Below are 16,779 nucleotides of genomic sequence, written 5' to 3' on the forward strand. Positions count from 1 at the left end.
TCAACATTAGAACTGGTAGCAAGTAAGCTTGTTTTTTCCTTAAAAAATATTTGTTCTCGTTTTTTTCTTTCTTTACTATTGCATAGATTAAAAATCTGCCAATATGTGTTCTGTAGGTATCTCAGCCTTAGGATTTTAATCCACAAGATCATTTATAAATTACTTACTTGTTTTCAAGTTAACAATCTTAAAAATGATACATGTTCCCGAGTTACTGTAGAAGTCTTGTTATATTGAGGAAAGGGCTTTCTGAGCAGACCTAGATTCAAATCAGGGTTTCACTACTTGTTATCACTGTGATATATGAAATCTATATAATGCTTAAGATTGCTGTAAATCCTAAATGAGATGGTACATTTGAAAGTGTGCTTTCTTCTTTAGTCCAGCTTTTTATTTTGAAAAGTTACCAACCCACAGAAAAGGTTGAAGAATAATACAGTGAACATCCATGTGCTCTTCATCAAGAGACATCAGTTAACATTTCACATTTGTGTATACACACTCCTTTTCTTTCTGCTCACTCTGCGTGTATGAATATATGTTTGTGTGCTGCATGTGATTTTATATACACAAATACACTTCTGCTAAATCATTTGAGAATGAGTTGATATTTTCCTATTTATTCTTGATCTTAATTGATATTGCTTGAATCTGTCACATCCTCTTTGGATTTAGCATCTGTCAATCCTCTCTAGGGATCTGTCATTTCTGCCCCTATTCTCTTGCCTGTTTCCAACATCCTTTCTTACCATAGCCATTGGGAGTTGTAACCCAGTCAGCTTGGATTCAGGGCAGACAAGATCTCCTGAAGTCTCAGATCTCTTGCTTAAGACAAAATGTTTATGCCCAGGAAACAGAATAAAAATATTCATCTTATTTATTTTGTAGTATTTAGATTGTAGTGAGTTAATGGGGAAAGAAAAAAATGAAACTGAGTTTTTTGTATTAACCAGGGCCAATAACTGTGCTGTCTACTTTTACTTTTAGGCCTTGTTTACTTCCCCCAACAACCTCGTGAGCTATTTGTAGAAGAGGGAAACAGACTCATTAATATTAGATAATTTGCCCAAGATTACCAGTCAGGATTTGGACTCAGGATACCTAACTCCAAAACCAGTGCTGTTTCCAGAACATCAGTATTTGTGTAGACTTGCAGTCTACTTTTAGAAATATAGGAAATACACTTCCTTTTCATTGTTTAGATTATTTCGTTCCTCTCTTAGCTCTTATTGTGACTACTGTTTGATTTCTTTGAAGAAATAGCTCAGTGGCTAACTTTTACTCATCTGAAAGTTTGTCTTTACCTTATTAAGCAAACAGACTTATCTTCACCAACCTGCAGACTTAGTCCTTTGTCCCTCCTCCGACGTATTAGATTAGCAGCCAAAAAAAAAGTTCCAAAAAGGACCAGATAACAAATATTTTAGGTTTTAACAGACCATACTTTTTCTGTTGCAACACTGAACTCTTACACCATTGCATGAAAACAGCCATAGCCAATACATAAATGAATTGTGTTTCATTTGAGACTATATTTCAAGAAAAGTATTTTCAAAAACAGACCCACTTTCTCCTCTAAGCTCTTGGGGTTTTTTTTACCCATAATATAAATCATTATCTTATATTCCCATAAGAATTTGTATGCCAGGGAATGTTAGTGTAAGGGACACTGTTGAGAGATATACACATGTCCCTCCTTCTGATATATTTGTGTGTTATGACCAGCTTCATATGTGTCTTTCACATGAGAAAATGCAAATGAAGTAATAAATGCAGCAGGTACCTCAAAACATATCAATGGAAGTCAGTTTGGCACTGAGCAGGAAAAATCCTATTGAAATACCAATGATTTTTAAAGGAAAACTTCAAGGTACTTGACCTTGCCCTTAAGCATGTGGTAATAATAATGTTCCATCTAGTGTACTACGAGCCGTATTCTGATCTTGCCATTGAAGCAGCGTTGAATGTGCCCTGCCTGGGCAAAATGAAAGGAAGAAATTCAAAACAGACGTGACAATGGAAATTTCAGTATAATATCTATGGGAGATTTAATGATTTCTAGGTCATACTACTCTCAGACAGATAACACCATCAGAAAATTCATAGCTGATGGTCTGTCATATAAATAGAATACATATATGCCTATTGTTTATATTTATATTGATAATTTTCTTCTTTTGATCAATTCTTCTGGAGGTTATTATTTTAATGGAGACTATTTCTCCTTTAGGTCTGATAATCACATCTTTCTCTCCCAGTGTATCAAATGTTGTATCTATTGGAATTTGTACAATTAATGCTAAATAATTATTATTATGTAGTCTTCATATACACATTATATTGCCTGGTAATTGAAATTGTCTTCTCTCTACTTTCCTCCAATATGGGAATGTATCAGCCTTATCTAAAGAAAATTGTACATTTTGAAGAGTCTACAAAATTACATTCTTAATTATGAGTATTTCTGAAAGATGTGATGAATGACCTTTGGCTAGTTTAGTACATTGTTTGCTTCATGCTCCAACATTGTAGAATAAGCTTTAAAGAAATTGAAGCATTAAATGGAAATGAAAAGACATCATAGCAGAACTTAGGAGATGCAACAGAAGCCATAGTCAGAGGGAAATTTATTATTGTAAATACTTACATTTAAGAAGAAGCAAACACCCAAATCAATAACCTAACTTCATACCTTAAGAAACAAGTAAAAGAAGAACAAACTAAATTGAAAACCAGAAGAAAGGAAATAACAAAAGATTAGAACAGAAATAAACAAAATAGAGACAAGAAAGACAATAGAATCAACAAAAGCAAAATTGGTTCTTTAAAAATATCAACATTGTGACTCACACCTGTAATTCCAGCACTTTGAGAGACCAAGGCAGGAGGATCGCTTGAGGCCAGTTCAAGACCAACTGGGGCAACATAGTGAGACCCCATGTCTACAAAACAATTTAAAAATTAGCCAGGTGTGGTGGTGCACATCTAGTCCCAGCTACTCAGGAGACTGAGGTAGGAAGATCACTTGAGCCTGAAAGGTTGAGGCTCCCATGAGCCATGTTTGTGTCACTGCGCTCCAGCCTGAGCAACAGAGCAAAGTCCTGTCTCAAAAATTAAACAAAAATAAAAGTAAATAAAAAGATCAACAAAATTGGCAAACGTTTAGCTAGATTGACTAAGAAACAAAAGAGCAGTGTCAAATTACTAAAATCACAAATGGAAATAGAGGACATTACTACTGACTTTACAGAAATAAAAAGGATTGTAAGAGATTACTATGAATAATAGTGTGCTAAAAAAATTAAATAATCTGGATGAAATAGACAAATTCCTAGATGCAAACACACTACCAAAACTGTCTTAAGAAGAAATAGAAAATCTGAAGAGAGCTAAAACCAGTAAAGAGATAGAATTAGTAATAAGACTCCTCTCATTAAAGAAAAGTCCAAGGCAGGACCCAGTGGCTCATGCCTGTAATCCTAGCGCTTTGGCAGGCTGAGATCAGAGGATCACTTGAGCCCTGGAGTTCAAGACCACCCTGGGCAACGTGGTGAGATCTTATCTCTACAAAACATTTTAAAATTAACTGAGTGTGATGGCATCCACCTGTAGTCCTAGCTACTCAAGAGACTGAGATGAGAGGATCACGTGAGCCCGGGAGATCAAGGCTACAGTGAGCCATGATTGAGCCACGGCACTTCAGCCTGGGCAACAGAGCGAGACCATCTCAAAGAAAAAAAGAAAAGTCCAGGACCAAACGGCTTCACTAGTGAATTCTACCAGTCATTTAAAGAAGAAATAATGCCAGTTCTTCTCAAACACTGCCTAATTCTGTAAAGCCAGCATAATTCTGATATCAAAGTAAGACAGAAATATTACAAGACAAAGGAAATTACAGCTCAATATCCTGTTTGAATATAGATGTAAAAATCCTCTACAAAATTACTAGCAGAGTGACTCCAGCAACATATCGAAAAGATTATACATCACAACTAAGGGAGTTTTATTCCAGGAATGCAAGGATAGTTCAGCCTATGAAAATTAATCTGTGTAATTCACCACACTAATAGAAAGAAGGGGAAAAAACCCCATGTGATTGTCTCAATTGATGCCAAAAATGAATCTCAGCTGGGCATGGTGGCTCACACCAGTAATTCCAACACTTTGGGAGACCAAGGCAGGCAGATCAGTTGAGGCCAGGAATTCAAGACCAGCATGGCCAACATGGCGAAACACTGCCTCTACTAAAAATACAAAAATTAGCCAGGCGTGGTGGCATACATCTGTAATCCCACTCCTTAGGAGGCCAAGGCACAAGAATTGCTTGAACCTGGCGGTGGAGGTGCAATGACCTGAGATCATACCACTGCACTCCAGCCTGAGTGACAGTAAGACTCTGTCTCAAAAAAAAGAAAAAGAATCTGACAAAATCCAACACTCTTTCATGATAACATTTAACAAGCTGGAAATAGGAGGGAGGGAGCTTACTCCATTTGGTAAAGGTCATTTATAAAAAACCCAGCGCTAATTTACTTGATGGTAACAGTGTGAAAACCATCTCCCTAAGATTGGGAACAAAACAGTATTTTCTACTTTTACTGCTTACATTCATCACTGTACTGGAAATTCTAAACCAGGGGTATCCATTCTTTTGGCTTCCCTGAGCCACATTAGAAGAATTATTGTCTTGGACCGCACATCAAATACACTAACACTATGATAGCTGATGAGCAAAAAAGAATAATGATAATTGCAAAAAAAATCTCTTAATGTTTTAAGAAAGTTTACGAATTTGTGTTGAGCCACATTCAAAGCCATCCTGGACCATGTAACCCACAGGCTGTGGGTTGGACAAGCTTGTTCTAAACAGATTAGTGGCTGGGCACGGTGGCTCACGCCTGTAATCCTAGCACTTTGGGAGGCTGAGGTGGGCAGATCACGAGGTCAGGAGTTCAAGACCACCCTGGTCAACATGGTGAAACCCAGTCTCTACGAAAAATACAAAAATTAGCCAGATGTGGTGCACGCCTATAATCTTAGGTACTCAGGAGGCTGAGGTGGGAGAATCGCTTGAACCTGCGAGGTGGAGGTTGCAGTGAGCCAAGATCGTGCCATTGCACTCCAGCCTGGGAGCCTGGACGATAGAATGAGACTCCATCTCAAAAAAATAAACAGATTAGTTAACCAAGAAAAAGAAATAAAAGGTATCCAAATTGTAAAAGAAGTAAAACTATCCTTATTTGCAGATGATATGATCTTATATATACAAAATTTTAAGGAATTCACAGTAAAACTATTAGAGCTAATAAATAAATTTAGTAAAGTTGCAAGATATATAGTTTATTTAGTAATAAACGAAAAATTAAACAACTCCATTTACAATAGTATTTAAAGGAATCAAATACATAAGAATTAATTTCTTTAATTTTTTTTTCATTTCCCTTGAAAGTCACTAAGATTTAATTTAAACATGAAATATAAATCTTGTACCCTGGAAACTACAAAACACTGCCAGAAAAAATTAAACAAGACTTAAATAAATGTAAACACATTTGGTATTCAGTCCATTGGGACACTTAATATTAAGATGTCAGTATTCCCCAAAGCAATCTGTGGATTCAATGCAATTCCCATCAAACTTCCAATGGCCTTTTTTTGCAGAAATGAAAAAGTTGATCCTTAAATTTATATGGAATTTCAAGATCCCAAGTAGCCACAACAATATTGAAAAAGGACAGTGTTGGAGTACTTACCCTTTCCAATTTCAAAACTTACTACAAAGCTACAGTTATTAAAACATAGACCAATAGGATAGAATTGAGAGTCCAGAAGTAAACCTAAACATCTATGGCCAATTGATTTTCAACAAGATACCAAAACTACTGAATAGGGAAATAGTATTATCTTCAATATATGGTTCTGGGATAACTGGATGTCCACATGCAAGAGAATGAAGTTGTACTTCTTCATCACAACATATACAGAAATTATAGTAATTATCATTATTTTGAGACAGGGTCTCACTCTGTCACCCAGGCTAGAATGCAGTGGCGCTATCAAAGCTCAAGCAGCCTTAACCTCCCAGGCGCCAGTGATCTTCCCACCTCAAGCCTCCTGAGTAGCTGGGACTACAGGTGCACACTATCGCACCTGGCTAATTCTTTTAACTTTTTGTAGAGATGGGACCTCCCTATGTGGCCCAGGCTCGTCTTGAACTCCTGGGCTCAAGAGAGCTTCCTGCCTCAGCCTCCCAAAATGGTAGGATCACAGGCATGAGCTACCACGCCTAGCCCACAGTAATGAACTCAAAATGGATCAAGGACCTGAATATAAGAGCAAAAAACTGTAAAATTCTCAGGAGAAAGTCTAGGAGTATATCTTCATGACCTTCAATTTGGCAGTAGATTCTTAGATATGACATCAAAAGAATCAGCAACAATATTAAAAAAAACTTCTTTAAAATTGGAACTTCTGTACATCAAAGGACATTATCACGACAGTGAAAAGCCAGTCTACAGAATGAGAGAAAATTTTGCAATTCATATATCTGATAAGTCTAGTATCCAGAGTTTATAAAGAACTCTTACAATTCAACAACAAAAAGATAACCCAGTTGGAAAATGGGCAAAGGACTTGACTAGACATTTTTCCAAAGAAGATATTCTGATGTACCTCAAGCCCATGAAGACATGTCCAATATCATTAGTCATTACGGTTATGCAAATCAAAACCACTGCAAATGAGATACCACTTTGTCGCTCAAGGATAGCTGTAATTTAAAAAGCAAACAGAAACTAGGCAAGGATATGGAGAAATTGGAACCCTTGTACATTGCTAGTAGGAATGTAAAATAGTGCAGCCACTGTGGAAAACAGTTTGGCAGTTCTTCAAAAAGTTAAACATAGAATTACACATACGACCCAGCAATTCCACTGCTAGTTATATACCCAAAAGAATTGAAAACAAGTACTCAAATACTTGTACATGAATATACATAGCAGTACTATTCACAGTAGTTAAAAGCTGGAAACAACTAAAGTGTCCATCAGTGGATGAATGGATAAACAATTTGTGGTATAGCCATATTCAATGGAATATTATCCTAAAAAGGAATGAAGTACTTTGATACATGCTAGAATATAGATGAACTTCAAAAACATTCTAAATATGAGAAGTCAGACACAAAAGGCCACATATTGTATGAGTCCAATTGTGTGAAATATCCTGAATAGGCAAATCCATAGAGACAGAAATAGATTAGTGGTTGCCATGGGCTGGGGGAGGCTGGAACTGGAGAGTAAGTGCTTAATGGATATGGAGTTTCCTTTTGGGGTGATGAGACTGTTCTGGAACCTAGAGAAGTGACGGTTGAACAACATTATGAATGTACTAAATGCCACTGATTGAAAACATTCAGTGTTTAACTTTATGTTATATAAATTCCACCTCAACTTTTTAAGAAGCTTAAACACCAAAGAAAAGTCATTTAAATGAGAGTTTTTCTTGACTGTTAGACTGGAGGCAGAGATTGGGCTATTAGGGCTACTGTTCCAAAGTTCTGCTGCCGCTTTTTGACCAGAACTGAGGTTTATTTCTCAGTTCCTTTGTGATACTCGGTGGCTGAAACAACTATTTTTAAGAGTATGGTGATGGCAGTAAGGCGTATTAAATATATGATGGGGGATTCGTAAATGTCCCAGAAGAATCACAGTTCTTTTCACTTGAGAGTATCTTCTCAAGTGTATTTCAACCCCCTTTCCTTTTGAGGTCTTCTTTCCCTCTCCTATCTTTCAAATCTTTGTGATCCTATTTCATTTCAGCTACCAGAAATCTTGGAGTAAAATTCTGCCAAACTAACCTCATTTGTTTTGTGATAGGGTTACTGTGTTAGTAGGTTAGGGCTGCTGAATCTCTGAATTATAAATGAAGCACTTGACAAAGTCTCATAATGTCACTGTAGCATACCTCAGGGCTCTCTCCTCACCCTTGTCATCCTGATGGGTTTTCTCTTAATCACATTTTCGATGCCTAAGACATTAAAAAGGCTAGCAAATACATTGGTTGACAGACTAAGAATCTGCAAAAGATAGGAATGGATGATGATGATGGACCAAGTATACCAAGATGAATTTTGTCAGAGATAAATGTTAAATCTTATATTTGGGACCAAAAAGCACAAACCAAATAGGTGCAACATTGGAGGGACATGACTTAATAGCAGCAGATGCAACAAAATGAAGAACCACATAAGCATGTGATCATTCTTAACCTCTTAATATGAGCTAACATAGATTGCTTAAATATAGTGTTAAAAAGAGGTGGTGAGGAGGACTCTCAAACTCATGTCATGAGACACAAATAAAGAAAGCAGGAATGGGCCAGCTGCAGTGGCTCACACCAGTAATCCCAGCTCTTTGTGAGGCCAAGGTGGGAAGATCGCCTGAGCCCAGGAGTTCAAGACCAGCCTGGGCAATATAGGGAGACCCCGTCTCTACAAAAATTTTAAAAATTAGCTGGGTGTGGTGGCACATGCCTGTAGTCCTAGGTGTTTCAGCAGGCTAAGGCAAGAGGATTACTTGAGCCCAAGTTCCAGACTATAGTAAGCTGTGATTGTGCCACTGCATTCCAGCCTGGGTGACAGATCATGATCCAACTCTAAAAAGAAAAAAGGAAAGGAAGAAGAACAGAATTTCTGCTGCCATATGTGCTCATGAAAGTATTAAAGATTAGTGACCATTTTTCAAAAATATTGATGATTAAAAATGTGATACTACACAGCCACTAAAGTGTCTTTTAACTCTTAGATTTTATGGATCTACATAATTATTAAAAAGCAGATAATGTGGCTGGGCACAGTGGCTCACACCTGTAATTCCAGCACTTTGAGAGGCCGAGGCGGGTGGATCACCTGAGGTCAGGAGTTCGAGACCAGCCTGGCCCACATGGTGAAACCCCGTCTCTACTAAACATACAAAAATTAGTCAGGCGTGGTAGTGCGCGCCTGTAATCCCAGCTACTCAGGAGGCTGAGGCATAAGAATCGCTTGAATGCGCGAGGCAGGGGTTGCAGTGAGCCGAGATCTCACCACTGCACTCCAGCCTGGGCAAATAAGTGAGACTCCATCTCAGAAAAAAAAGGAAAAAAGGCAGACAACATGAGGGTGGAGAAAAAAAGAGAAAATAAGTATGGGCTGAAAGCAGTGGTCTAATTGAATTCAAAACGTACTTATTTGGTGTGTTCTAAGTTAAGACATTGCTGAAGTTACTTTAAATTCAGAAGTGATGAAATTTTTAGGTTTGGATCAGTATCAGCAGGAAAATAACTTGTTTCCTTGGCCTTATTTTATAGTCTAGTCTCCTGAGACAAGATCTGGGGCTTGGGAGCCCAGCACAGCTATCTTCTTCAGGAAAACCTGGGACAGCATACTATTCATTCTCTGCTACAAGTTCCAGGAGGAGACCACTCCATGACTCTGCAGCACTTGGTGAGTGTATCACACAACAAATCCCATCCCTCAAATAATGTTGTTGTTTTTCCCCCCATAGTCTGTACTTCTGGCTGTGCTTTTTTTTTTCTCCTGTTTGTTTATTTCAGACAGCATCCCACTCTGTTATCCATGCAGGAATGCAACAGCACAATCTTGGCTTACTGCATTCTCAACCACCTGTGCTCAAGCCATCCTCCCGCCTCAGCCTCCCAAGTAGCTGAGATTATAGGCACGTGCCACTCTGCCTGGCTAGTTTTTTCTTTTCTGTAGAGACAGGGTTTTGCCATGTTGCCCAGGCTGCTCTCGAACTCCTGAGCTCAAGTGATCTGCCCACCTCAGCCTCCCGTAGTGCTGGGATTACAGGTGTGAACCACCATGCCCAGCCCTGTCTGTGCTTTTAATTAGAAGAGAGTTGGATTCTTGGGTGTCATGTTGATGTCAGGGCTTAATTGCACAAAAATAATACATCCATTAGATATTTAATAAAAGAAATTATCAAAATTCTTTCTTTTACAAATACATTATAAGTTTTTAATGAAAGGTTTGACCTTGAATAATTTTGGATGACTGTTCAATTTGTAAGCCATAATTTTAACAAGTTTCAAACGGCCAGTTTAATGCTCTTGCTTGGTCCTCATATGAGCAACTAAGTAGTGAAAAATGAGACTTAACTAGTTTTCCTCCTTGTAATTAGAAATTCATGTTCTAATGTTAATAACTTATTCTTTACCAAAAATCATATAACGAAATTTCCAAGGTGGTTTTATGTACGTTCTCATCTTATCAATTCACCAATCCTGCTAGTCAGTTGCTATAAATAGATTTAACATAAAAACTGAGGGTCAAAAGGGAGGGCAGGCACATTCATATAATTAGTACTTAGGATAAAATTTTAAGATTTTCTAACTCCAGGTTCATTGTCTTTTGCATATTACTTGCTTCTACACTCCACTTCCTTTTTAATTGAGGTAAAATTTACCATATTAAATTGTACAGTTAGGTAGCATATACTACATTCACTACATTGTGTTGCTATCACCCCTATCTAGTTCTGAAACGTTACTGCAAAAGGAGACTGTGCATATGAAGCATTCAAACCCAATTATTTTTTCACTAGCTTCCTTCTTTTATGTCTTATACATAGCCTAACCAGGCCCGTCTATTTTGTGTTGATGCTTACAGCAAGCCTTAGGTGTTCCTTGATGCTTTATCCAAACTGTGTTTAAATGTCAGAATTTTTGGTGATTTCTACCAAAAATCTTTTAAACAAGAAAATTAAAGCTGCAAAGCATTCTTAAATTAAAAGTGGGCCAGCTTCTAATATGTAGTCCACCAAAAGATTATGTCACAGTTTTTTATTGCACAGGCATTTGTTGACTGCTTCATATTTATGTATCTACTTTATATTATCCTGTATTTTGGTGAAATATTCCTGGTCTCTGGGTCTAGGGTCTGCTTGTGGGTATAAACTGGCACTATGATAGATCATCATATTCAGCATAGAGAACTCTGATTAGATGTATCCACTTCTCAGTATTATGGATGATTTAGTATGTGTACTATTAAGTCAGCCCAGGTGATTTAGACCAGTACGCTTTTTGTTATTAAAGAAAGGATAAATTGTAAATGCGTTTTTCCATCTCCAATCTTGTTTCCTACCTAATGAGTTATTCAGAATAGGAACATTCATTGGAGTCTAGATGTGTCAGTGTTACTCTAGAAAAATAACTTGTTAGTATGCTGTATGAGTATATACTGTGACAAGAAGCACTTAATACAAGCTAACACACTATTAAGTTCAGGGGGAAAATTAATTATTGAAATAACTAGGAAAAAGGGGAGTAAATTTCAGAAAAATCCAGACTTAAAATTCAGGTTTTCTATAAATTAAAACTTGTATCTTCTTCACTTTAATTTTGATTGTGATGATAGACACTATTGATTGTCTCCTCCATGCCAGGAGTGTTGCTGTACACATTACATTTTTACAAAACCTCTATGAGGTGGTAATGTTAACTTCATGTTACAAATGAGGAACCAAGACCCAGAGAAGCTAAATAACTTGGCCAAGGCTGAGTTGGGATATGGTAGTTCTTGATGCCCAGAGAGGCCCACACATTTCCTGTGTAAATGTCATTTAGTGGGTTCTTATTACGTTCTTTATGGCTATTTCTCAGTGTTAGCCGCTCTTTCTTAGCATTGCAGTTATTGATAAAATCTCAGAGTTTAAAAGGACTCTTGAGATGATCTGCATCAACCTCAGCATCTTCACAAACTATTTAGATGCTTTAGGAAATCAACATGCTGCACAACAGTTTCTAATTACCCAATTTATAATCATTTTCCCCCACATTTTAATGGAAACCTAATAATAATGGCTAAAATATGTTAAGTCTCTCGCTCTTGTTAGGCACTCCCCTAAGCGTCTTTCATGTATTGTCACAATACATGAAATACACAAAAGGATGTGTTACCCCCCTTTTTACATGGAGGTGACTGAAGCTCAAAGAGGGTTAAGTAAGTTGCTATATGATAGAGCTGAAATTAGAATCCGGCCAGCTTACTCTCTTTTGTTTTATTTTATTCTATTTTATTCTATTTATGTATTTTTCTTTTTTGAGACAGAGTTTCGCTCTTGTCCCCCAGGCTGGAGTACAATGACATGATCTCAGCTCACTGCAACCTCTGCCTCCCGGGCTCAAGCGATTCTTCTGCCTCAGCCTCCTGAGTAGCTGAGATTACAGGCACACAACACAGTGCCTGGCTAATTTTTGTATTTTTAGTAGAGAAGGGGTTTCACCATGTTGGCCAGGCTGGTCTCAAACTCCTGACCTCAAGTGATCTGCCTGCCTTGGCCTCCCAAAGTGCTAGGATTACAGGCATGAGCCACCGCGCCCAGCCATCTCTTAGCTGTTATATTTTGCAACCTCCCAGAAGTGATTGGTGAATCCCAGACTCTCATGATTTTAAATCGGACATTTTGTATTTGATTGTGTAGTGGTAGGTAACCAAATACAAAAGAAAAATTTCTTTTCACATGGCAGCAGAAAAACTGGCCTAAATGAATCTTTTGCTAATAATGACTTCTAAGTAGAATGATGGGCTCTAAACTGGTAGGGGCAGTTCAGTTGACTGTTTTCGTACAAAGAATGTGACTTTTGTTCAAGGGAATGCTATATTAGTTGTGAGTAGTTGGGGTTTTACAAATACAGAGTGTGCCAGATGTTGTTCATCTTTGGCACTTCTGTTTTAAGGAAGTATAGGCTTGCCTCTTGCGGTAGGAAATGGATGCTTCCCCCTTCGCTATTGTGTACAGTTTTCTTCATATGCTACATATAAAGTTGCCTTTTTAACTTTGCAGCCTCCTGGGATATTCACTGTAGAGAATTCCCAGCCCAAAGTTAAATGGGTTAAGCTGGGGCCAGGCATGGTGGCTCATGCCTATAATCCCAGCATTTTTGGAGGCCAAGGCCCGATGATCACTTGAGGCCAGGAGTTCAAAACCAGCCTGGGAAACATAGTGAAACACTTCTCTACAAAAAAAAAATAATAATTAGCTGGGTGCAGTGCACACACCTGCAGTCTAGCTACTCAGGAGACCAGGGCAGGGGAATTGCTTGAACCCAGGAAATCAAGGCTGCGGTGAGCTGTGCTCATACCACTGCACTCCAGCCTAGCCAACAGAGCAAGACCCTGTCTCTGAAAAACAAATGGGTTAAACTGCATGTTTTATTGTATGGTGTCATTTATGGACCAGGAAAATATAATCCCAGCACTTTGGGAGGCCAAGGCCAGAGAATCACTTGAGGCCACCTCTGCATCCATAGATTTCTCATCTGCGGATTCAGCCAACCACAGATAGAAAAAAACCTTTATAATGGGTGATTCAGTCTGTACTGAACATGTATAGTTTTAAGTTTTTTTTGTTATTATTCCCTGAACAATACAGTGTAACTATTTACATAGCATTTTCATAGTATTAGGTATTATGCATAATGTAGAGATGATTTAAAGTATATAAGAGGATGTATGTAGGTTATATGCAAATACTACACCATTTTATTTAAAGGACTTGAGCATCTGTGGATTTTTGTATCCTCAGGGATTCTGGAACCAATCCCACTGATACTGAGGAATGATTGTGCTGTGATTGTTTAATTCCCATTTTTACAGCTTTCAAAAGTATACATCAGCTTCTTCATGTGTTCCTAATAATGAGCTCCTCAGAAAATCCTGAATCTGATGCATTTTTTGTGTAAACCTGGAATGCTGCGTTTATCACTTTGTTTTACAGTAAATAAGATGAACAAGTTTTATATTTTACATATAAGTAAAATTAACACATCAAGTGAGACTGGTTACATATGAAATACTCATGTTTTTGTTTATATTGATAAATTCTAAGAAATATACTTTCTCTGTCAGGTTATTTTCTGGAAATATGAACATTCAAGGACAAATTTTACAATAATTAATGCTGTAGTTGTGGTTATAGCAACATAATGTTAAAAGTAAATGTGCCTAATACTGAATGACATTGCATTTGTCAGTGCCCATATTTAATATTTTAAAAATCTATAGGATAGCAAGCATGGCATTAGCTCTCAGTTTTTAAAATATGCTTTTAAGCCTAATTCTCAATGTGATGCAGACACTAAATGTGACTCTGCTAAGGAGTCATATTATCAACATGAACTATTACACTAAGTGCCCCTCTACAAATGAAACTCTGAAGTACCTAGTATAGTACCTGGCACAGAACAGCTTCTTTTTTTTTTATTTTGAAACGGGGTTTCTCTCTTGTTGCCCAGGCTGGAGTGCAATAGTGCCATCTCGGCTCACTGCAACCTCCATCTCCTGGGTTCAAGTGATTCTCCTGCCTCAGCCTCCCGAGTAGCTGGGATTACAGGCATCTGCCACCAGGCCCAGTTAATTTTTTTGTTTTGTTTTGTTTTTTTTGAGACGGAGTCTTGCTCTGTCGCCCAGGCTGGGGTGCAGTGGCCGGATCTCAGCTCACTGCAAGCTCCGCCTCCCGGGTTTACGCCATTCTCCTGCCTCAGCCTCCTGAGTAGCTGGGTCTACAGGCGCCCGCCACCTCGCCCGGCTAGTTTTTTGTATTTTTTAGTAGAGACGGGGTTTCACCGTATTAGCCAGGATGGTCTCGATCTCCTGAATTTTTTTGTATTTTTAGTAGAGAAGAGGTTTCGCCATGTTGGCCAGGCTCCTCTCAAACTCCTGACCTCAGGTGATCCGCCCACCTTGGCTTCCCAAAGTGCTGGGATTACAGGCCTGAGCCGCCATGTCCGGCAGAACAGTTTCTTAAGAAATTTTCATTCCTAGGCCGGGTGCGGTGGCTCACGCCTGTAATCCTAGCACTTTGGGAGGCCGAGGCGAGCAGATCACTAGGTCAGGAGATCGAGACCATCCTGGCTAACATGGTGAAACCCCGTCTTTACTAAAAATGCAAAAAATTAGCCGGGCGTGGTGGCAGGCGCCTGTAGTCCCAGCTGCTTGGGAGACTGAGGCAGGAGAATGGCGTGAACCCGGGAGGCAAAACTTGCAGTGAGCTGAGATCACGCCACTGCACTCCTGCCTGGGCGACTGAGCAAGACTCCATCTCAAAAAAAGAAAAGAAATTTTCATTCCTTTCCCTCGTACTAGTTCGTTGTTTTCTTTCTTGTATTAGTTCATTTGCTGTCATCTTCCCAAATTTATGGGGTATGTATTTTCAGAATGTATCACTTTTTTAGGAGAACCTATTTTTCGCTGGGACTAGTTAAAAGGAATGAGGCCCTCATTACTGTATTTTGCTGCTTACTCCCAAATATTGGAAAACAAGAAAGACACTAGGGGAAAAGTTATTCTGTTCATTTGAAGTCTTAATTTCCTTCCAGTATAATATGCTGATGAAATGTATCGTTTTCCATTTGCAGATCCCTTGCAAGCAAAAAAAGTCAGAAAGGTGCCTCCTGGTTTGCCTTCTTCTGTAAGTACCTATCTTTTTTTAACTTGTTGGTAAACAAACTGATTTCAAGTGTTCGGTATTTCCTTGCTACATGGGTACATTCGGTTGATGCCAGTGGGCATACTTTACATAGTAATTGTTCAGTGCTTAACAAAATCATTGATTGAGGTAAATCCACATTTAATGTTTGGTTTTTAGATTTCTCTGGAATGATTTGTAGCTTACTCATATGCTCTTACTCCTTGTCCCTGTCATTTGAATTCCCCTCTTGGGAAGAGGACTAGGCCAGTAGCTGTCAAAGATGATCTCCTATACAGGTCTTTTGATGTTTAATTAGTCATTATGTTGCTGAACAGGAGGACAGACAGAGATTAATAGCTGAAAATCTTAGAAATTTACATTTGTAATAATCCCAATGGAGCTAAAGACATTAAGATTCGGAGTACATGTTTGGCTCAGCTTGCCTCGGTAGGACTGAGGTTATTAATATGCATAAATCACAAAGTCAGATGTTCATTGTGAAGCCCTTGTGGGTTTTAAAGCCTTCATTAAGCCTTTCCTAACTTCAGCCTAGCATCAGGAAAGCTTTCAAGCAACTAGTTTGTTGATCCCTCTTTGCTCAAAAATGTATCCTTTGAGAATAAAGGGCTTTGAAGAAGGTTGGAAAGGTTTGGTGGAACAATCATTAATGGCCATGATAATCTAATACTGTAGGGGCAACTGTGCTATTAAATATACTTTATTCTTTAAAGAAGTAAAAGTACTTGTAAATGAACCTGCACCATAAATCTACCTACAATTTTTAAGTATCTGGTGTGAGAAAGGAAGTTTTTTTTTCTTCTCCCTTTGCTTAGAACAAATGGGGCGTGAGGCTGTTGGATTGAGGCCCCAGTGCCTTGTAGGGTACATCTTTTTGTTGTGTAAATGGATGTTGGGCTTTTATTTGGCAGTACTTAACACATGGGCGCAGGTGCTGCCGGATGAGTCAGCTCATCGAAGTATAGACTGAATGGAATATCCGGCTTGGCAAGTAGTAATCTAGAAGGAGCAGCATGGGTCTGAGCTTTTTATTTTTTATTAAGGCTAAAGTAGAGATACCATCTTTTTGGTTGTTTGCCTTCCTTCTTTTCTGTGTTCTTCCCCCGCCTTCTCTACCGTGTGATACATAAAAAGTCGAATTTGAAATCCTCTTTGTAACTCAGTTCCAGATGGATCTGAGTTTTATGCAGCCTAGGGCAGCTGTGCTCTGAACCTGCAGCCTACCTGGAAGGTTGGCTTGCAGCTGCAGGCATTCTTAAAAGCTTTTGCTTGCATAAGCACTTGGGCC

General features: G+C 38.5%; 1 protein-coding gene across 8 annotated transcripts in view; it reads left to right on the forward strand.

The window, feature by feature from the left end:
• The window catches only part of TCF12 (transcription factor 12), a 364,983-nt gene that overhangs the window by 259,070 nt on the left and 89,134 nt on the right, over window positions 1-16,779 (forward strand). For all 8 annotated transcript variants that reach the window (XM_008016475.3, XM_038010019.2, XM_008016474.3 and 5 more), the window contains 2 exons: window positions 9,349-9,484; window positions 15,421-15,473. In XM_008016475.3, coding sequence (XP_008014666.3) covers window positions 9,349-9,484; window positions 15,421-15,473 — 189 coding nt within the window. The remainder of the gene's footprint in view (window positions 1-9,348; window positions 9,485-15,420; window positions 15,474-16,779) is intronic.

Source organism: Chlorocebus sabaeus, chromosome 26 (genome assembly GCF_047675955.1).
Source record: "Chlorocebus sabaeus isolate Y175 chromosome 26, mChlSab1.0.hap1, whole genome shotgun sequence".
Taxonomy (NCBI): Eukaryota; Metazoa; Chordata; class Mammalia; order Primates; family Cercopithecidae; genus Chlorocebus; species Chlorocebus sabaeus.